The following is a 21998-nucleotide window of genomic DNA, read 5'->3' as shown; positions in this document are numbered from 1 at the left end:
AAGGACATGGTCGGAAGTCGACGAGTCACTATTGCTCGCTAGTACATGAAATTTGTTGCATTTATTAACGGAGTTATAGGCTTGTGCATAGCTTTCGTGATACATTGCTATTATTTCTCCTTCCTGAGAGACGAGCGAATGCGGCACGAGGAAGGATGTGATGTGTGGAAATAATGGGATACCGATACGAAACCTTGAATATTTCTGTATCATCTATATACCTAGTACAGAGGTAATCCTTCTCTACGAGAGTCTGACAACCCATACCACCTTACAAGGCAACCTGTGCATGATGAATCCGTCAGCCACTAATAGCTATTTCGGCAGTTGCTCTAACGAGATAAAAACAACTATTCGTCAGCCCGATCTCAAGACAATGAGATGAAGTCCAGTAAGGTTTCGGGGAGCAGAAAGAGGCGGGAAACCCGCAGAGGCGGAAAGTTTAATAGACGGGGCCGTCTCGATATAGATTTACGGGAGGTCCAATGACAGCTGACGTGTCGGGGTTCCACTTTGGAAGGTCGTCAATTATCTAGAAACACTTTATTTCGGAGAATTCAATACCCTACGATACTGAGATTATCCTTAATTATATTGTTATTTTGGACAAGCTTGTATGTTACAGGGATACGCTTGATGATTCGCTTGATTGATGGAATATCCAAGCTGGAACAGATGTCGTGATGCGTGGTGAATTACGCATCTCAGCTGGGCAGTGGCTCTTATACAGAGCATAGGAATATTTCTTTCCACCAAAGATGCCAATTAGCAACTCAAGTATGATCACCTGCATCGTAGAATGCCTTGCATCCAACCGCTGCGCCAGTCGGCCGCTGAAATCTTCAACCCTGCCTGACTCATGACCCAAGCCTACCTCGTGTCCAACTACCGATCTTCACAAAGATCTTAGTAATCCCCTGACCTTTTGGAACTCGCTCACTTATCAATATGATATCGTCAAGGCTCAGAAGCGTGAGCTTACGTGTTTCCCTCCGAGACCGGGGTCGTAAATCCCTGCACCATGCGGCTCAAAGCCCAGGTTACATCACCCCAACCAATCGGGAAATAGATGAACAGGGAGCATTTACGGTTCGACCTGTTACATTGACGTAAACTCAATCGGTGGATAAACATAAAGGGTCATAGCCTCAACTTATGGACTTTTCGCGAGTCAAGTAGAACTAGAATTATTCGTCGTCGTAATTCTTCTGTGACATCAGCGCACGAACCGCTTCTGCACGGCCACCAAGGAAAATAATATGTCACTCCGCCTTGTTAGTAACAGCTTAGTCTACACCAAGCGCCGGCACTCGTGGAACTTGTCAGTAGTGATTAACCCGTGGCAATGCCGGGCACTTCACCCATTCAGCTCTCACCCAGCCCGTCAGTATGGAGCCCAAGAGGAAATGCCGTGAAGATCAAATCGGATCTACAGGAGAATCCCTTGTCGTAAATCGGGGCGCCAATAGTCTAAGTGGGATGAAGTGGACCGGCGGTAGGACCTTTGTGATTTGATTTCAGGTTTGATGATCTTTGGCCATGCCATTGCAGATTAGACTTCATATTCTGCCTGATGATCTATCGGCGAGACGAAATTGGGAAAAAAGTGGAAGGGCTGTGATGAGAGTTGAACTTGTTATATAGAGATGCTTTGAGCGCTGTGATGGATATGATTATCAGATCTTCATTACTCTGAGTCAAAGGATCATCGCTATTTTGTTTTTATCGCTTTGTTCATCGAGATATGAGTGTGCCGTGTTTGTTGCGGGAGCTGTGCGACCTGCCGCCAATGGCGGTCAAGCAGAGTCAACAGTTTCGATCACTTGTAGCTCTGAATCCAGACAGAGCTGATCTCTTGGCTGCCATTCTTACATCCCAACAACATTCCATCTCCTCCCTCTACACTTTATGTCATCTCCTTGAGGAGTTACCTGGTTCATGGCCAGTCTTCCAACTCATCAAGACTTACACGCGACTCTACACACAACTCTCAGAAGATGCCAAGACAAACAGAAACCACGAGCTCTCTTCCCTAATTGAGCAAACTTCAGCGCTAGTCAAGAGCTCGTATACATCCTTTGCACAGTTCATTGGCTGCGATGACAAGCCAGCCCTACGAGCCCCCACAGATGAGGATGTCATCACCCATCGCGAACTACGGCAGTTCGTTGACAACTTCCAACTTCCCGCTGATGCATCAGATAAGAAACCTGTTGTCTCTATCGCGTTGCCTAATGGTCCCTTACTAGCAGCAACATGCATCGCTGTCACGACTTACTACACCGCATCGCCAATCAACCCCGCTGCTGGAGCGGAACAATTTCGAGCAGACATTCTACAAGCGCGAGCGGACTTTATCCTCACAACTAAGGATGAGTACGAGAAACTCCAACTCGATGCCCGTTGGGTATCAGATAACAATATCCAGATCTTCATCATGGACTGGACTCGAGATGAAGGCATTTCGCTAAGGACAGTCGATGGAGAAGCAGTCCCCACTGGCAGTACACAACGAGTCGCTAACAAGGCTGATGATATCGGCCTGATCCTCTTCACGAGTGGAACATCGGGTACCAAGAAGGTAGTACCACTAACAGTCAACTCCATCGTCGCCGGCGTCGCTTTCGTCATCGAATCATGGGGCCTCACAGCCACCGACATCTGTCTGAATATGATGCCCCTCTACCACGTGTAAGCCACTTCAGCATCCTACCCATAGCCCCAGCTGACATTAGACAGAGGAGGTTTAGTTCGTAACATCTTTGCACCGATATTCTCCGGCGGCTCGACGGTCTGCTGTCCCTCCTTCGATGCCAATTTGTTTTGGGACGTGGCTGAGACCATTCAACCAACATGGTACTACGCTTCACCATCGATGCACTCTATCATTATCGCAGAAGCAACTGTGAGACCTGAAGCTCTGCGGAAGAGTCGGATCCGGTTGGCTTGTAACGCTGCGGGTGGGTTGCTACCGTCTTTGGCGTATCAGCTGAGGGACACGTTCAACTGTGTCGTCTTACCGAGCTATGGAATGACAGAGTAAGCCACTTACACCCCCAGTGTCACATATACTAACAGGCACAGGTGCATGCCCATTTCTACACCTCCACTAGACTATCGTCTCGATCGTGAAGGTACATCAGGTATCAGCACCGGCCCCGAACTCACCATCCTCGACTGGTCCGAACAGAACGTTACAAACGGTACAGTCGGTCGCATCTGCGTTCGCGGCGAGCCTGCCTTCCCCGGCTATCTCAAGCCCGATGGTACATATGACAAGTCACCCTTCAACCAGCATGGCTGGTTCGATACTGGCGATCTTGGATACATGGACGATGATGGATATCTTTACATCACTGGTAGGAGTAAAGAGGTCATCAACCGTGGTGGAGAGCTGATATCTCCATTTGAGGTTGAGAATGCCATCATGACGGCTTCAAGATCGAGTGACTCGCCCATTTACGGAAGGGTCTCACAGGCTTTGGCGTTCTCAGCATCGCATGATGTTCTACAAGAAGTCGTCGCCATTGTCCTCGTCACACCTCCCAATGTTCCGCGTGTTGATCTGAGGACTCTTCACGGCGCGTTGAAGTCTTCTCTTCAGCAGGCGAAGTGGCCTGTCCTGATCACGTATATGAGCGATCTTCCGAAGAACAACAACAAGGTACTACGTATCAAACTTGGTCAACGGCTGGGAATCCCTTCTGTTTCTGATGATACACCTTATATGGGTAGGCATTGGGATGCAGTTTGTCCTCCAACTGATACACCTTTGTCAGAGTCTGTTCAGTGCTCACCTTGCTCTGTTGACTACACCAAGCTTGCGACTCATATCCAGACCATCGTTCTAGACCTCGACATCTTTTGCCTTCCCAGCACTCACGACGGGTCACCAGAAGCCATCCTTGCGCCTAAGGCTGAAGGTGCTATTGACTCTGATAATGTCAGCAACATTAGGCATCAATTGGCATCAATAATCGACAACTACATGATCCCTACCGAGATTCACATCATGCCTCGACCATTCCAGAAGGACTCATCTGGGAACATCGACGTCGAAGTACTCTGCGCAGAACTTGAGCAACTTCAAATGGCTTCCATGAATGAACTAGCCGCCAGCACAGAAGGACTCGTCACCAAAGCCTTTGCCGAAGTCCTATCCATTCCACCCGCAGACATTGCCCGCGACGCAGACTTCTTCAGTCTCGGTGGTGACTCACTTCGCGCTGGTCGCCTTTTATCGACGCTCCGTGCCGAGTTCAGCATCAGCCTCCCCATCACTGCTGTCTTCAATGGCGGCACCGTTACCTCCATCGCTGCACACATCGACAAGATGCTCCATAGCAAGACCGATGAATCTGACCAGCCCAGTGCTATCGTCGGATGTACCGAGACTTGCAGTTCCACCAACCCCTTCCTTATGATCCTCCAACTCTTCCCCCTCGTGATCTTCTATCCCCTCCGCCGCGCCGTCCAATGGACAATCTTCTTCGTAACCCTCGCCCACTCTCAAAAACTCCCCACCAACCACTCCCTCCCCGGCCGCTTCCTCAACCTCACCGTCTCCATGCTCATCGCCCGCATCATCATGGGCTTCGTATCACCCATTGTCGGCATCATCTGCAAGTGGCTCATCATCGGCCGCTATCGCGAAGGGCTGTATCCCATGTGGGGAATGTATCATACCAGATGGTGGCTTGTGCAAAAGATCGTCGCGATCTGCGGCAAGGGCTTCTTTGATGCGAATGAGATGACGGAGCGGATTTACTGTCGGCTTATGGGGGCCAAGATTGGCAGGAATGTCAAGCTTGAGGGCGCGGCGCTTGGGGAGTGGGATTTGATTGAGGTTGGTGATGATTGTAATCTCACGAAATGCATCTGTCGACCTTTTGCTGCTGAGGGGAATACGTCGATGTATCTTGGCCGCATCACCATTGGAAGCAACTGCTCTGTCGGGATGTCTTCTATCGTTGCGCCTGGTACCAACATGCCGCCTGATACATGCCTAGGCTTCAACTCATCCAACTGGGAGATGCAGGACGCAAGTGAAGAGTATAGAGACCAGCTTCCAAGCGAGAAGCCCAAGCCTCACTGGGCGTTGAACCTGCTTTTCACCATGCCCCTTAAGCTCATTGGTCTGTTCCTCTCTGCAGTCCCTTGGATGGCCGGTCTTGTAGGCATGGTCACTACACAGGGTCAAACGGTTAACCACAATGCTCCATTGAGAAGCAGCGTGGACTGGTTCACTCAGCCTAACCGAATCGCCTACCATTACCTCGCGCTTGCTCTTGGATGCCTATTCGGTCCATTCTTTCTCTTCGGGTTCGTCATCTTGGTCAAGTCTGTACTAGACTGCATCTTTGGAAAGCTCAAAGCCGACTCGCAAAACACGGTGGATATCTGGAGAGCGAACTTGATCAAGACGCTGTTGCCTGAGGGGAAGCTTCACCGGATGACTTCTTTGTTTGGACAGCATTATGAGGCTACGTCCATCGCGTTTAGAATGCTTGGGGCCAAGATTGGTGAGCGCGTCTACTGGCCCGGTACTGGTCCTAGCATTGGTGACTATCATCTCATCGACGTTGGCAACGATGTAGTCTTCGGCTCGCGTTCACACCTCGTCACTTCTGATGGGATCGGGTCCGAGAAAGTCACCATCCAAGACCGTGCCATGATCGCTGATCGCGTTTGTCTTCTCCCCGGTGTCACAGTTGGTGAACGGACCACTATGGGTTCTGGCGCCGTGACGAGAAGGAACGGAAGCTATGCCTCTGATGGTACCTATGTTGGCTCCAAGGCAGGCGATGCAGTCTGCTTGTCAACCGGTAAGGACACCAAGGTCTCTCGATCTCACATCCGCAACATGCAGTCGGAGGATACCCTCACCAACGACAAGAAGTTCAACGACGAGAAGGAACGTCCTGACACCCAGCCCAGCATCACATCTGGAAGCGATACCGAGGGCAGTGACGGCAAAGGAGACTGGGCACAGCATCTCTCTCCATTCGGTCGAGCTTTCTATCTAAAGCTAGCACCGTACCATGTCCTCGGCCCCTTCGCCATCTTCTGCTACTCTGCCTTCTTCACAGTCTTCACCGCTGTTTATTGGGATGTTCCCAGTGTCTCATCCATTCAGTTCGTGGGTATCATGTTCCGAAGCTCCTTTCCCCGTGGCATGAACGTCTGGTTCGACCTTGTCGCGATCTTCCTGACCATGTTGGCTGGCATCGCCGTCCTCTCCACATTTCAATCCGTTCTTGCGCTAGCAATCATCATTGGGTCCAAGTGGCTATTGATGAGTCGTCGCACGGCTGGTAACTACGATTGGGACAAGTCTCCATACTGCCAGCGCTGGCAGATCTTCCTCGGCATTGAGCGCCTGCGCCGACACTGCTACAAAGGCAATGGTATCCTCAATCTCCTTACCGGGACTCACTGGATGGTGATCTACTTCAATCTCATGGGTGCCAAAATCGGCAAAGACTGCGCACTCTTCGTCAACGGCACCCCAAGCCTCATGTTCACGGAACCTGATCTTATCACCCTTGGCGATCGCGTTGTCGTTGACGATGCCAGTGTCGTCGCACACATCAACACGCGAGGGAAGTTCGACTTGAACAGGGTTGAGATTGGCGATAGATGTGTGCTCCGAACAGGAAGTCGACTTTTGAGTGGTGCGCAGATGAAGAGTGATAGCTGTTTGCTGGAACATACGCTTATCATGGGTGGCGATGTTGTCGAGGAGAGAAGGACGATGCAGGGTTGGCCGGCGGAGGAGTTCAGCGGGAAACGGATTTGATTTACATGTGTAGGAGTGATTGGGTGACATATCATATAGAATTCCTTGTAATGGCGTTTGGTTCGGTAGAAATAGAAGGTCTTCATTCCAGTGAATCAATTTTGGCTTAGTTCTATTTGGTCCGCCTGACAGCTGCTGCTTTCATCCCGCGATGTACCTCGCTAGACCTAATAAACAAGCGAAACAGAACAAGCTTTACTAGTCGCTCAGCTAGCTGCGAGCTGGTATGTTGTTCGAGGTTTTGCAGATAAAACATTCCAACTGGGTCTAGACTTTATCATGTGATTCATAGGATTTAGAGGCGCGTTTCCATTTCTCCATGAAGAGGCACTTTCTCCAAATAAAAAGACACTCTTTTGTTCAAATGGTATAAATAGAAGATGCTCTCGGTGAAGATGTCATATTCATATGAGCAGCTCTTTGTCAAGCCCAACTATCTCTCTTGGCAAGTTAGCTACACATTTCGGCAATCCTTTGGGAGAGTGCTAATTTAATACGCAGGCTCAAAAATATTCTAATCGGCATCTCAGTTTTGACCTTTTCTACCGTCGTCTTCTTTGCGCTACACACATCGCCTCACCTCCCGTTTCGACCAAACAATATTCAGAATTCATGGGTTCCATCAGACCCACCATCATGGCCGCCGCAGCCAGCTGAGAGTAGTCGATACACCGACAGGCTCGCCAATTACAAACCTGAACACCCCAACTTCAGCGAGGTACAGCCCATAGAAACCAAGCGCCTCGCCGTATTGCTACCAACCTTTGTAAGGCCCTCTTTTTGCATTATTCTGGTCACGAATCTAAGATTATATCAAGGATGGACATTTCCCCCAAGTCCTTCACTATTTCCAATCCGTCAAGTGTCTATGCGTCGATCATGACAAAGTGGACTGGCACATCATCGTATCCAACACTGCCGAAGTCGAAGGCCTTACCCAGCTACTTTCGACCCTCGAACCCTGCAACCAAACATTCAGTCGGTGGAAAACCCCAAAGGACAACGTTCCTGGAAAGAATCCCAGTTTCAGTATCGTGAACCTATACGACATCCTCCCAGCCAGACTCCGAACGGACCTTACCCCCGAAGACACCAGCGCTTTGTTGAAAAAGTTTGATAAATACGCTTATCAATCGCTCAAAAAGATGTCTGCGGCGGATCATTTTGACTACGACTTCGCAATGTGGCTTGATTCCGAGGCGATATTCGTTGCGCCTGGCGAAATCAGAGACATCTTTGAGGGGCATATGCGGAACCCCATCGTCTGGCGATCCAGAATGTCTTTTCAAGACCGCGAGAAGTTTTTGATGAGCAAAGCAGCAGCCACTCTGGGGCGGTCTATTAATTCTTTTGGTGATCAGCTTTGGTTGCTGGAATCTCTCCAGTGGATCATCGAAAAGCCTATATGGAATGACATGGTCTCGTCCGTTGAGATGGCTCACGGTGGGAACTTTTGGGATATTTGGATTGAGAACTCTTACCCTTTTGAACTGTTGGTGTATTACCTGCACATCATCGCACGCAAGATGGAAACAGTCAATTCGATATTTTCGAATTATCGCATTCTGGAAACAGAGCGTGAGCTTATTCGTTTTGGACTAGGTAAGTATCATTCTTCCTGTTTCGGGGCGAAGTCTGATTATTTGCAGCAGAGTCTATCTCGGCCATGGAGGGTAGAAGAGGAACAGGGTTTATGGAAAGGCTACCTCATCTCATCACGAAACCGCATTCAGTTTTAGCACCGAATTTGGTGGCATTCTGTCGAAGCTATTCTCTTCGTGCGTTGCGAATGGATAACATGGACAACTTTGAAGATAGTGCCCTAGACAGGTTTCTGATCGATGGAGACATCAAGATGTTGGTGTCAGGAGCCCCAGATATTCACAAGTGGTGGGATGATCGGATAAAGAATGGCGATGCTATCAATAACACAGAGGCTAATTATATTTAATTAAGAGGCAGTCTAATAATTAAAGATCTTTTAGTCCTATTCTATATAAAATTAAATAACCTCAATACTAGCTATAATTCTCACAAGCAAACAGCAATAAGAGGACATAACACGAATATGTCTTTTATATTTACCAATTTACGTTCAAGTCGGTTAAACCTGTTTAAGCCTATGAATTACTCAAGTTTATATATTCTTTTAACTAACCTGCAAGGTACTTATAAGCATCATATTTACAAACAGGGTCATGGCTTGTGCTAGAAAAGAGGGGTCATGCATAATGATAGTAAGCAAAGCTACTCTCTTTCTCCTCCCCCAAACAACTAGCCCAGCAAGAGAGTAAAGTTATCGCAAATCTTATTAGGACCTCAGCAAGACGTATCTAGATAGAACGCCGCCTTTTACCAAGCCAATCAACATGGTCAGCAGCACTAGCCCAAAACCCTCTTATCATCTCTGTCCCGACTTTTCTATTGCACCCCCGCCTGATGGTCATCTGACCCTCGGCTCGGTTCTTGAAAGCCTCGATGTCGATGGGGTAGCTCATCCACTTAACCTCAATGCCGCCATAGAAATCCCAGCAGTACAAATTTTCCCCCGAAATGGGCCTGATTCGAAGACTGGCTTTACGCGAACTCTGAAGGAACTAAGATCCGTGGAAGCAAGCATCTGGGCCAAAATCTTCAGCCTCCAAGGGCTTGGTGGCACTTTCAACTTTCTGAACAAGCGAACGGATGATGAAAACCTGACCGTTGAAGAAATCCAAACCCGATACTTCAGCCCAACTGAAGAATACATGGCAAAAAGCTTGGAGCTTCCGGATGTGGCCAGCTTCGTCACCGTTACACAGAAGAAGTTTCCGGTGTATATGGTGACAGGCTTGAAGGTTGCGATCGGAGCAAAGCTATCTCGGGTCGAGAGTAAGACCAAGAATGTCAAAGCCGAGATAGGAGCTTCAGACCCCCAGGGCATGGTGTCAGCTGGTGGCACCGGGGGTTACACGAGTGAGGATACTTCTGCTATGGGTTTCGATGGCTCTACACCTTTCGTTCTAGGTATACGCGTTCGTAAGATCTGGTGGGAGAAGGGTGTAAGGAAAACATTAGACAAGGTTGCTGGTGTGGCCTTGGATAATGGAGGGGCTCAAGACAAGGTCAGCCCTGTTTCAGGTGCAAGATTTGTTGAAGATTTCCTGGTCGATGACGGTGAAAAGCCTCCCGCTGGGAAGGTATTTGCAAATGAGACTGATGATCTGGGAATTGAACCATCGAACTGGGCTTTGCCTTGACGGAACTTACTCAATTGGACCGGAATTTGTACATGTGGAGGCTGTATTTATCACGATAACTAGAATTTAAACACCTCTGTAGTTAGAATCCTAGTCTCAATGAACTTGATCCTGTCATGATCAAGGTGCCAATCCTTTGTCCAAAGTTCGACCCATGGCGCGAGAAAGCGGTATCCCCCAGTACAGTTACGCCCGCACATCAGGCGAAACATCTCTCGCATCCCACGTCCAGTTCTTAACCGATATTTCGCAGTATCAGTCAGATCCAAAAGGTTTTCCGCAGTGTATATGATGTGTGCAGCCATGGAAGCTGCCATAGGTGCAGCATAACTTGTTCCCGATTTCCGTCCATCTCCAAGCTCAAGTGCTATACCTAAAATCATGAAGTTATCGTCTGTAGATTCGGGATCTGGGCTGATCCCTCCATCCTTTCCATTTCCGTCTGAAGCATGGATGCAGATCACAGAGTCATGATTTGCAGGAAATGTTCTGGGGCCGTGGCTACCATGATTTGCAGCTGCAGCCAAAAAGATCGTAGACTTGGCGTTTTCGATTGCTGTGTCGATATCTCTATATGCAACTTTGAGTTTAGTATCGTTTATCAGGCTGTCAGAGGTAAGCCCGAAGGACATTGAGATGATATCAACGTCCCAAACATCAACCGCGTAGGTGATAGCCTAAGAATCACGTCAGCCAGATAAAGACTTGTAGGGTAGAAACGTATTCCAACCACGAACTTTTGCGATGCCTTCGACCTCATCTGGAAGAAGACTGCGGCCGTTAAAAACTTTACAAATGTAAATGTCAGCCTCGGGGGCAGCTCGAAGGATGAGCTCCGCAATTCTTGTTCCATGGCCGTCATGGTCGTGAACGTCATTAGAGTCATTGCCCACCCAACTGCGACAATTCTGATGTTGGATGCGGTGTGTTCTTAATCCTCCTCTTATGGCACCACTAGTCTTATTGATGCCGGTATCAAGCACAGCGATGCGAACAGGCTTGGGTGAAAACCGTGAAATGGACTGCATAAAGGTAGCTCGCTCTTCGCAGCTCTTGTGAAACTGCTTCAGTTGAGTGAAGAAGAAGTCAGCTTTCGCAGCTAGCCTAAACATGTAGTCAGCGCTGCGAATCTTGGAAGTAAGGCTTTTGTAAACCTGCCCTTTGTCCTCTTCAAACTCGTCTTTGTCGTCAAACAGCTGAAATGGTGTTGCCCGATTCTTGAATGCCATTGTCCGCACGGTTGATCTCATAACAACCTTTCTCTCTTTCATCGTCCGCATGCTGTCATTATCCTCGGTAGGAGTTAGGAGCTCTTCTTTAGAGCTTTCAAGCCCTGAAACTCGCAGTTGTGTTGGCTCGATGCAACTTCGAAGCCGCTCCGCAACATCCGAGAAGATTACCTCACTAGCGATGGCCCCAATGTCAAAAAGAATGCCCTTGAACCGACGGGACCCTTTTCTGTATGTTTTTTTAAAGTTCAAGAGGTCTCGAACCGCTGTTAAATACGAAATCCTCGCCTCGGTATCTTTGATGTTAATATCGTCCTCGCTGCCCGACTCCTCATAGCCTAATATTAGTCTATTGTTCACCCAAGTCTTCATATTTTCGAGTTCTAAACTTTTCAACGAAAACCCGTACTCTATCTCTAGAAGTATCCTGGCAAGGTTGTTGTATAAAGACATTGACTCGTTGAATGCTGTGTTCTGGTTGTGATTATTGGCAGCTGAAGTAGCGTACACTAGATCCAACTCGCACCGGCCATTCTCGAGAACAAAAAAGACAGTAGTCGCCTCGGATGCATTCAAAACATAATCTGAGTTGAGGAATAGCGATAGGCTCAATGCAAGTCGTGAAGCGAGGGCCCGTCTCTTCTTTTCGTTGAAACGCTGTGTTTTTATCGGAGGCATGAACGGGTTGATGTTCCGTGATTCACAGAAGCTCTGATTCTCTATAAGATCATACAGTGACCTGGTAGGATGGCAGTTTGGCCGAGCGCGTTGTTGGTTATCATCGTTTGATGATATGAACAAGTTGTTGTCCCTAGCAATAAATCGAAAGACATTCCCACTCGTCTTCGCGTCTCTCAGATCGTCACAAAAATCGCAGACATACTCATCATCGCTTTCCCTGTGCGCTATTGTTAGTCGACGATGCTAATATAAGGTAGAGTAAAGGTGGGTTATACGCTGTTGGTCGAACTGCACACCATGCCTGATGCCACTCTTTTGAACTGGCACAGGTTGAAAAGAAAAGTTCCAACGCTGTTTCCGGTTCTGGGGGTCTGTCAATGGTATCCCAATCGGGCAACTTAATTAGGATCCTATGACCCTGGCAAACTTGAGACTGGCCCTGCGGGACACGAAGGAACAAGTATTCAAGCCCTTTGACAGCTCGGTCTCTTAACCCGAGACGAGACTCACATGCTTCCGAAGTCGGCTGTTGAACTTTCTCAACACGCATGGGTAGCATGACTTGAGAGAAAAATTCATCGAAAGTCCGAACGATATTGCTTGCCTCATATGCGTCCTGTTCTGAGTCCAGAACAAAAAGGACCCGTCTCTGTCCTGTTGTCAAGTCAAAACTCCACTCAGTATCGTTGAGAATTTGAGCCAGCAACAAGAGTCTCGGATAAGGACTGTCTTGCTCGTTGAAGTTTGCATCTTCAAAGAGTCCCAACAAAAGCTGTGAATTTGTCAAACGGTTGAGCAAGGTACAAATTGACACAAGCTGTGATTGAGCAATTTGTTCTTGTTCTTTGAGCTTATGCTTGACAATCGTGTCTAAGTCGCCCCTGGTCAAAATGTGGCGGAGATGGGTGTCAAACAAAGCAAGGTCGTTTTGCCATTTGATGGTACTGATACCTTGGAGGGACCTTCTTAACGGCTGGTACTTAGTCTTACGTTCAAGCCGCTGATGGTGCAATCGAAACGCTTGAAGGACCGTCCACTCTGTTGATAGAGCAGGGTAAGTGATCGTTATTCCAGGCTCCAGCTTAACATAGGAACCATGGGATTGGTCGCTTCTCGTTAGGGTTGCCATGCTCAAGACGGGTTGATAGTCAAGGTTCCGAGATGACAGCAAATGGCGGCGGCCTTTCGGTCAGATCATCGGGGCTGGGTCGATAAGCGCCCTAGTCACGTCACACTGCAGGTAATGAATGTTCAACAAAACACTCACTCGAAAGGTCTTCAAAGGCTAAGCGTTCTAGCCGTAGACCGCGAGATAGCGAATGGTGACAGAGAATGATGACAGAATTTGCAAAACGAGGCTCTGAGGCTTAGGCACCCAACAAACAGCGGCCCTGCTCACGTGAACTTGCATCAGGCTGTGAGATGCGGGGTTTCATGCATGATAATTCTCTCATAAATCTCTTTGGTGTATCTATTCATGTTAAAATTACAACCATAGTTGAAAGCCGATTCCAAAGAGTGGCATTTAGAAAAGAATGGCCGAGGACGAAGGTGAGCATCTGCTGGTGACCATTCCTCTGGCTTTGGCACTAACTAACATAGAAGCAGAACCTGATCAGCCTATGCGGTTCTTGGCTACAGACTGCAATGAGCTGTTCGAACAAATCATCAAGACTAGTTCCGTGAATCAGCGAGAAATCATTTCTCAGACAATCGTGTATCGTGATGCATTTAGTGCCTTAACATCATTTTTATGTTTCTTTAGCGAACCTGGCTCATCCCTCGACTACCGGCTCCGAAGGCATGAATCCATCCAAGATATCATGATCCGACTATTAGAGTTATTACGACAGAATCTGTTCATCGGTCTGTAGCCTTCTCCGAATACACATTGATGCGTATCGAATTGTGGCCAACTGAGATCTTTTAGTGTTCGATTTCCTCTCAAACACGAAATCCGAGCGTCCGCAGGATTTAGAATCAGAGGCAAGAGCGGCTCTGGCTGGCATCAAAGACTCGTTGAAAAGTCTGAATAAACTTGCAATAACTATCAGGCAATCATCCAGGTCGTATGCACTCACCTTGGCTCGAAATTTCGCAACTATGAATCGAAGCCTGGAAGATCTCGAAGAGCTCATTTTGACATCTCTTGAAACACTGTACCCAAACGCGCCTGAAAGTCTACGAGAGCACATCTGCAACACGCTCACTGACAGGTACGCAAGGCTAGAGTACAGTGCCTATATAAACGACAAATCCAGCTCCAAGTCTTTGAAGCAAGCTCAAGGTGGCGAAGCTCCTATGAGGCCGAAGATTGAGGAGGAAGCCACTGGACAGACCTCGGTTATTTCAAGATCAAAAACTGTAGAGTTTGACTATGTTCAGAAGAAGACACAAGAGGAAAACCCAAACTTGCAACAGAAGCCACTTTCGTCTCTCGACACTGGACTCCTACGTCAGCGCTTTAACAATGAGCATATTAAGAGCTCTCGGTCGAAAAGAACCTTGTCTGTTTATGAAAGCGATGGTCACTTGTATGAGCCTAAACCACCAAAATTCGAGGCTGGTGAAGCTGAGGTCCAATGCGAATGGTGTAATGAGCTTCTAGATCGATCTGTTGTGAGGAACAATCGATGGTCAAATATCGGACGGTAAGTTAACAGTCGGTTGCAGAATGATGATGTGCTAATAACACTTATGAATCAAGGCTTCACTACAAGCGTGATCTCAAGCCATTTCCATGTCTTTCTGAAACGTGTGGGGAGTCTCGTCCTAGCTTCTCTTCTAGGAAACAGTGGCTTGAGCATATGCGATCGAAACACTCTATGGCCTGGCCTCAGACTCTCTATGGCGAGATGATGTGGGTTTGCCACGATCACGTTGAGGACGGCGAGAGCATTCCGTACGCCTTCTCATCTAAGAACGACCTTGACCAGCACATGCTAGTGATACATCATTCCAAGAAGCGGTTATCCGACAATAAGCTCACAAAGTATCTAGAACACCAATCATCACTTATCGACACCATGTCGCCTTCATCTTGTCCATTATGCTTCTTCGAGGTTGAAAACAGTCTTGGGGCGAAACAAACATCATCTTCGAAATCCGGCGGGACTCCACCAGAGCCGTCAAAAAGGGTTCAAAGTAGCAAGAAGAATCAGAAACGTGTAGACTCTCGCGTCAGGTTTGCAGACGACGTCAAGGCAGCTTCTGAAGTTGATACTGGCGATGACCCAGACCATGATTCCTCCGCTCTTTTCGCATTGGAAATACACATCGCGGCCCACTTGCAATACTTGCTCGTTATGTCGCTGCGCCTCATGGAAACTATAGGTCATGATACAGACGAAGAATCTCTCACTGGCCCGCATGGCTCGAATGATCCTGCAACGGGATCCATTTCCTCCTTGAAAGACGGCCCAGAGTTAGACACTTGGTCCGGCGAGGAGCCAGCGTTGGTGTACATTTCTGACCCAGAACGAGTTCAGCTGGAACAGATGAGGTTGAATGAGGAGGCAGCTGAAAATGTCCTGTCACCCTACGAAGAAGGTCAGTGGGGCGGCCTTGATCTTTTAGCGGATGGTCCCGCAGAAGAAGACGCCATCCTTCAGCATTTCAGCAATAAGCAAAAAGAGCTCTCTCGAATTGAGTCCTGTAGGAAGTCTGTCAGGGGCCTACGGCAGGACCTCACAAAAGCCCATGACGAGCGTGTTGAAAATGGGTATCGGTGGAGGGAGATCGGTCTTCTACAATCGGAAATATTCCGTGAATCCAAGGAGGTAGATGATCTTAATCAGGCCATTGAGGCATTTCAGAGGGCAGCAGAAACAATCCCGTCGGAGCATTCCGTTAGATGGCAAAACCTGGCAGATCTCTCTGCTCACCTGATCGAAAAGTATAAAATAGAGCGCCACGGAATGAACCTTGACAGGGCTATTGAGATCACAGGAAGAGTGGTCGCAACGAACAATGACACTCACCAGCAGCTGGACCATTATATTCATCTCAGTAACCTATATCGGTGGCGATATTCTGAGACCGGCATGGATGAAGACCTGGTGTATGCTGTCCAAATTGCGCGGCAAGCCATCGGACTGGTTCCGGAAGACAGTGACAGACAAGCAAGATACCGTAATCATCTAGGACAACTATTGACTTTGGACTATTGGAGAACCGGTATTGAAAAGACTATTGATGAGGCGATATATGAGCTACGCCTAGCATTACACTACGTGACCGAGGAAGACATTGAGTATAGCGAGTACTTGGCAACTTTATCAGTTGGGCTTGACAAGAAGTTTGCAATGTCAGGATCTCAAGAGGAATTGGACGAAGCCATGCAACTTATGAGACGATCAATCGACCTTGTTGCTGAACGCGATCCCGCCTACCTGAGACGTCTGAACAGCCTAGGGGTCATGTTGGGGGAGCTATACAATACGACCGGTGCAACAGACGCTCTCGAAGAAAGCATCCAGGTTGCACGAAACGTTGTAGCTTCAACGCCCGAAAACGACATTGATGCCGCAGATCGCATGGCATACCTCGCGGCTCGCCTTGGCGATAGGTTCAAAATATTTGGTGAATTGGAATTGCTAGAGGAAGCTATCTATCTTTCCACTACTGCGAAAGCACTCACCCTTGTCGAGCATTCTAGCTACCACGTTTACTGTCACAATCTTGCGACCAGGATCTTCGAACGATTCTTCAGAACCATGTCAAGCGAGGATCTAAGAGATACCATTCTCAACAGCAGTGAAGCAGTCAAACTCTTGCCAGATACTGACGTAAACAAGGCTACGTATTTATGCCTCCTGGCAGATGCGACATTGGAACTGGCCGACCATCTGGGCGACCATCAACAGCAGCGTGAATCACTTGACTTGTATGAACGGGCTCTCAACCATGGATATTCTTCATTGCAATCTCGCTTGCAGGCTGGCCAAAAGCTCTTCGAGGCAAACTTTAAATTTCAAAATTGGGATGGTGCTTTTAAGGTTGCGAAAACGACCATTGGTTGCCTTGCCCATCTACCATTTGCAGAGCTCGAGCAAATTGACAAACATCGCATTCTTCAGACAACAGGATGGATTACATCTGATGGCGTCGCTGCAGCACTGAATGCAGGGCGGGCCCCCTTTGAAGTTCTTTCCTTCCTGGAGGACAGCCGCTGGCTAGATGCTAATTCTGGTGGCTATTACCTGGACGACTTTGAGCGCTTACGTCAAGCGCATCCTTCGAAGCTAGATGAGCTTCTTTCTATCCGAAAAGACCTCGGAAAGCCGATAATTGTTCCCCCGGCAGGCTTCATTGGCAATTCGCCCTGGAAAGCACAGTCCCGGAGACGCCACCAAGCAAGCATCGAGTGTGAGAGAATACTGACCGAAATTCGAAAAGAACCAGGCTTTTCCAACTGGCTAAATCATGAGGATGAGACAAGAATGTTACAAGCCGGGACCAAAGGACCTGTTGTTGTTTTGACCACGAGTTACATTCGGTTCGACGCCATTATCATCTATCAAGACACGATTGAGGTTGTAAGCCTACCTGATCTCGATTACGGTCAATTTTTGGATAAATCGGATTTGCGCAGCAGATTCACAGTAGCAACCTCATTATGGATTTGGGAAACGATTGCCAAGCCTGTTTTGGTCCATCTTGGCCTATCACCTGCTCCATCCAACAATCGCCCTCGTCTGTGGTTAATTCCTACCGGCCCTTTAACCAATTTGCCAATCCATGCGGCAGGAGACTACACAAGGCGAAGATCGGAATCAATTTCAATTTCAGATTGTGCTGTCTGCTCTTACAGTACATCTATCAAGGCCTTGAATTTAGCTCGAGAAAGACCTGTAGCAATGCTTGACGGCGCAAGGGCACTTCTCGTTAGAACCGGAGACAGTCTGGGTGCTTACAAAGAAATCTCCACTTTGGACGATATTTGCCGGTCTCAAGGGCTCGAAGTATCCCAGCCAAACCTGAAAGAGGGCGTTTTACAAGCCTTGGCGAGCTGCACCCTCTTTCACTTTGCAGGCTTGTTCGGCGGCAGTAGGGGAGATCCATTCAAGAGCCAGCTTTTGCTCGCGAATGGCTCAATCACAGCGAAGGATATTCTAGACGCCACACCGCGGCTTCATCCTCCATATCTTGCTTATCTCTCCGGCTGTGGCAGATCGAGATCGTTTGAAATAGCATTTGCTAACGAATGTCTTCATGCAGCTGGCGCTCTCCACACGGGAGGTTTCCGTCACGCCATAGGAACGTTGGGTCTAGTCGATGACGAGCTCTGCGCTGAGATTTCAGGTTTATTTTATGGAGCTTGGGCGAACAGAGAATTTTCGGATGATACTGTTGCATTATGTCTTCATGATGCGACCCGACAATGTAGGGATCGGTGGATTGCTGAGAGAATAAGGCCCTGGACTGGGCTTACCCATCGTGACATCATGCGTATTGATGATGATGATGATGATGATGATGATGATGAAAGAGAATTGAGCTGGGCTTCATTTATTCATTTGGGGCCATGAATGTTAGAGAAGTATGTTAATAAGACTATTAATATTAGAAAAATACATATCTCCAAGTACCCTATAGCACTTTCTTAGTCTTAGCCTTTACTCCGGGGTCCGATCAACTATCATAATCCTACCAACCCCTTAACAGTCACAGCACACTTAGAGTACCTTGGGCACAGAATATTGACCATCTGAAAATAATCCAGTGGGTGAGGTAAATAGTGGGTTTGTAACTCTTCGCAGTCCAGTTGTCAGAGGGTATGCGGGCTTTCCTGTGAGTGGGTTTGAGCCTGGTGGTATCATTGCATTGTGGATGTTCAGCACGCGAGAAAACCCAGAGGGGATCATTCAGCGAATATGTGGTTTTGAACCCCATATACGACCAAAAGTCCAAGATAAGAAATGCGACAATACCAACATTAACCCGGCCATGACAGCGTCGGAAGAGTAAGACGGTCTGCATGATACGACTGCTAGATCAGGAGGCCAAAAGCTATGTTCCTGGGTGGTGTTCGCGTCTCGGCACTAAAAGACCCAGATGCGAAATGCTGGTCTTATGCCCTCGACTTGAGCACCGCGCCAGATATACCAGGATTCTTTAGATATCTGAACATCTCTAAAGATTGCAATGAGAATTTAGGTCTATTTGCTGATGCTTCGACCACGGATATGAAAATCGTTTGAAGCTAAGAATTGAGACCTATAAGGTATACATATCAAAATCCAGCCCTCATTATTAAGGCTCATGAGACAAATTCCTTCAAGGTGCAACCTTGCCATAGACAAGAGTAGGGTCCTGACTTTAATCTTCGCTTCAGATGCCTAGAAATCTTGACATTCTGTCGCGCTCGACAGGCCACCATTGAATGCTATGTCTAGGCTTGGCAACATAAACCGTGATAATCTGGATATGTGTTAGATTTGTGCCTCCGTGACTCTTAGTCATGAGGCTGAAGCTCATGCTATGCCAATATCCAACTGCTTCTTCCGTTGAATAGGTACTCTAGAGCCCAGAAACAGTTAGATCAATCTTGGCGAAATGGCGGACAGAGTTCATCATAAGCGATTACAGCTGCTTTTTCTCCAAGCCAGTAACCCCCAAGGCATCATTCTTTACATGCTGTAGCTTTAGGTATCGTGCGTGTTCGGTCGAGGGAACGACAACTGGGAGGGAAAATAGCTTATGTGGCCAATGCAAGATGTATTGTTCTTGCATGCCGTTCAAACAATGCCTAAGCCAAATACCCCAGGTGATAAAGTAGTTCACTCCCAGCCCAGTCATCAGGTGCCTAGATATCATTAGTAAAAGACTCATACACTATATCAGTGCAATGACATACCACCACTATAACTTGTTAGCTGTTTGAATGCGAGAATCATGAAGTCTTACGTACCCCATGGCCTTCGAGGAGTATACCCCATGGCAGTCCCACTCGATGTCTCCACTTGACAAAATCACCGCAGCGTAAGTTGTCAAGTGTCCAGGCGGCAATACCTGCTGCACAGGTGATGAACCCCATGGCCACAATCCATCGCATCTCACGAATTATAGCCTGATCAATTCGAACAGGGCAATATAGCGCTTCCTTGTCTGAGAGCGAAGTCCTGCGGGACTTGTTTGCGTACGTGTTGCTCAACGTGGGACGCAAAATTGCTTTCATCGTGTACAGACTTCGGAACACTGTGGCAAGAAAAAGGATGCTAAAGGTGTTTTGGTGGAATGAAGGGTCTTGAATGTAGTGGTAATATGCCTGAGAGGAGGAGTCAGGTTATTGATATACCACACTGAAAAGATTCGAAGTACGGACTGTAATTGAAATGGATAGCACAACGAGTCCGATCCCGAGGAGTATCGAGAACAAGCGAGACCTGTCGTGTGTGAAGATTGCATAACAGAGGATGGATGTTGTATAGATCATGGAAAGCTCGTCTACGAGCTGCATTGGATCTAGGTACTTGTCAGCGAGCTTGCATAGCTTTGAGGAGAGGGAATACGATACATGACAAAGTAGCGTGGAAAGCAAAACTACCGCAGCCTACTAGCAAATAGCCCAGGTATGCGATGACAAATACCGTGTCATGTTTGTACTTGAGGCAAGTCCGCACTCCCTGAACGCCAAGCGCCATGAATAACAGGTTGGTCAAAGTGTTGGTGATTTCCGCAGCGTAATGGCTGATGACATAGTCCTGGTGTGTATTAGCTATGAACTGATGGATGAAAGAATTGCGGCAACGCCGAAGATCAGAGATAATGGGAACAACTCACTTCCTCGCACCAGTTTAAAGTGGAAGTTGGCTGTCCCCAAAATCCTTCTTGTGGTGGAGGGTACGGAATTCGGAGACTGAGTTTCTCGAACATGATGAAATATGGCGGCTATAGGTCTCAGATTAGGTTCGGAGGGGTGATGTTTTATATCGCCGGGTGCTTCGAAACCGCTGTTGAATATGCAAGGACTTCGAGAAGTGCGGTAACTTAGGCTATTTATTGCTAGACGCTTTTTTATTCCGCTCTATGTAGTCAATATCGGTGCTTTGCCAAGGGGCCGTCAATTCCGGGTCCCGCGGGTCCCAGTCTGTGACATACAAGCCTTTATAGCGCAACATGACGCAGCGGATACAAATTGCCGTTAATTCGCCCAGCGGGAGCACGGTTCGGGCCCGACTTTCAGCTGTGCATGATGACAGTTCAGTGAGGCTGTTTGATACTTCGTTGTGCTCATGGATGCGGACCCACTCCGATACTGCGAAATCCCGGACTAAACAAGTGTGCGCTGCCCCTGTATTATGGGCATTCACAGGCAAATGAACTAAATAGTTGACTAGGAAAAATATTGATCCCAGCGTGCCGAAGTGAGTTACAGCTACCTGGAGGCTATTGTTCGCACATAAGACGAGAATGGAAGCTGTGTGCGTTATGAAGGCAACAGAAACTGAGGAGCACCTAAACTCCATTGACAGTATTGAGCAAATGACTTGATCTGGATGCGTATGTGACGGTTCAATAATCGAGAGGTATTGTAATTATGAACGAGCTACTACTAGAGACGTAGAGAATCGATCCTCAAGGCATTGTGCAGTCGGTAGAGCAGGCTCTATATTCTGGCCTTATTGGCCCTGTCTGACATCAATCGCTCCAATCTGGATTATCATGTCACACAGATCTAGTAAGCCCTGCTCCTGGCGATTTTCCTATCAAAGAATGTTATAAAAAAAGGTTTACCGAAAGCTGAGAGCGGGTCTACCTTCTGCGTGTCGTGAACTGCGCGACAAACGCGTCTCAGTCTGAGATGCTATCGCCTAGTGTCCACTGAATTTCGGGGTATGCGCTTCGCGATAGGTATTTTCGGCCCCCGGCTTAGAGATAAGGCTTAGTTTATTGCCATCAAGTCGACGCAATAGGCGCCATTTCTTTACCCAACGGCGGGGCCCTCTAATTAGTCCGTGTTTGGTTGATATGCTTAGCAGCAACTGTCAGACATTACGTGTATTCGGTTCATTGATGTGAATTGGTGTATTCATGTTGTGTTCTGTT

General features: G+C 47.8%; 6 protein-coding genes across 11 annotated transcripts; 4 read left to right on the top strand and 2 right to left on the bottom strand.

Moving 5' to 3' along the window:
- Nucleotides 1-1789: 1789 nt before the first annotated feature.
- Nucleotides 1790-6817, top strand: FOIG_15592 (uncharacterized protein; the record flags this gene model as incomplete). The annotated part of the gene is made up of 3 exons (XM_031216974.1): nucleotides 1790-2691; nucleotides 2740-3039; nucleotides 3085-6817. The coding sequence occupies 3 exons, from the start codon at nucleotides 1790-1792 to the stop codon at nucleotides 6797-6799; spliced, it is 4917 nt and encodes a 1638-aa protein (XP_031053278.1). The 3' UTR covers nucleotides 6800-6817.
- A 313-nt stretch (nucleotides 6818-7130) lies between these two features.
- On the top strand, nucleotides 7131-8807 carry FOIG_15591 (uncharacterized protein). Of its 3 annotated transcripts, none has more exons than XM_031216971.1 (4): nucleotides 7131-7244; nucleotides 7301-7565; nucleotides 7618-8401; nucleotides 8449-8807. In XM_031216971.1, the coding sequence occupies exons 1-4, from the start codon at nucleotides 7180-7182 to the stop codon at nucleotides 8748-8750; spliced, it is 1416 nt and encodes a 471-aa protein (XP_031053275.1). In that variant the 5' UTR covers nucleotides 7131-7179; the 3' UTR covers nucleotides 8751-8807. The 3 variants fall into 3 exon arrangements, with proteins under 3 accessions (XP_031053275.1, XP_031053276.1, XP_031053277.1); XM_031216972.1 differs by having other exon boundaries at nucleotides 7131-7248; nucleotides 8449-8787; XM_031216973.1 differs by having other exon boundaries at nucleotides 7151-7244; nucleotides 7618-8756.
- A 244-nt stretch (nucleotides 8808-9051) lies between these two features.
- On the top strand, nucleotides 9052-10180 carry FOIG_15590 (uncharacterized protein). Its single transcript, XM_031216970.1, has one exon. It carries the CDS (start codon nucleotides 9169-9171, stop codon nucleotides 10036-10038), a length of 870 nt encoding a protein of 289 aa, XP_031053274.1. The 5' UTR covers nucleotides 9052-9168; the 3' UTR covers nucleotides 10039-10180.
- Nucleotides 10071-13282, bottom strand: FOIG_15589 (uncharacterized protein). The gene is made up of 4 exons (XM_031216969.1): nucleotides 12224-13282; nucleotides 11197-12165; nucleotides 10776-11142; nucleotides 10071-10715 (listed from the first exon to the last, which is right to left on the bottom strand). The coding sequence occupies exons 1-4, from the start codon at nucleotides 13075-13077 to the stop codon at nucleotides 10098-10100; spliced, it is 2808 nt and encodes a 935-aa protein (XP_031053273.1). The 5' UTR covers nucleotides 13078-13282; the 3' UTR covers nucleotides 10071-10097.
- A 201-nt stretch (nucleotides 13283-13483) lies between these two features.
- Nucleotides 13484-18478, top strand: FOIG_15588 (uncharacterized protein; the record flags this gene model as incomplete). The annotated part of the gene is made up of 4 exons (XM_031216968.1): nucleotides 13484-13499; nucleotides 13551-13814; nucleotides 13879-14599; nucleotides 14656-18478. 4 exons carry the CDS (start codon nucleotides 13484-13486, stop codon nucleotides 18476-18478), a joined length of 4824 nt encoding a protein of 1607 aa, XP_031053272.1.
- Nucleotides 18479-19253: 775 nt separating this feature from the next.
- On the bottom strand, nucleotides 19254-20927 carry FOIG_15587 (uncharacterized protein). Of its 4 annotated transcripts, XM_031216964.1 has the most exons (6): nucleotides 20733-20927; nucleotides 20467-20653; nucleotides 20275-20414; nucleotides 19861-20217; nucleotides 19807-19811; nucleotides 19254-19755 (listed from the first exon to the last, which is right to left on the bottom strand). In XM_031216964.1, the coding sequence occupies exons 1-6, from the start codon at nucleotides 20823-20825 to the stop codon at nucleotides 19533-19535; spliced, it is 1005 nt and encodes a 334-aa protein (XP_031053268.1). In that variant the 5' UTR covers nucleotides 20826-20927; the 3' UTR covers nucleotides 19254-19532. The 4 variants fall into 4 exon arrangements, with proteins under 4 accessions (XP_031053268.1, XP_031053269.1, XP_031053271.1 ...); XM_031216965.1 differs by having other exon boundaries at nucleotides 20467-20927; XM_031216967.1 differs by having other exon boundaries at nucleotides 20275-20653.
- Between the last annotated feature and the right edge of the window lie 1071 nt (nucleotides 20928-21998).

This window comes from Fusarium odoratissimum (genome assembly GCF_000260195.1).
Source record: "Fusarium odoratissimum NRRL 54006 unplaced genomic scaffold supercont1.55, whole genome shotgun sequence".
In the NCBI taxonomy this organism is placed as follows: Eukaryota; Fungi; Ascomycota; class Sordariomycetes; order Hypocreales; family Nectriaceae; genus Fusarium; species Fusarium odoratissimum.
The sequence above is the reverse complement of the archived record's forward strand: the minus strand, read 5'-3'. Positions and strand labels throughout refer to the sequence as shown.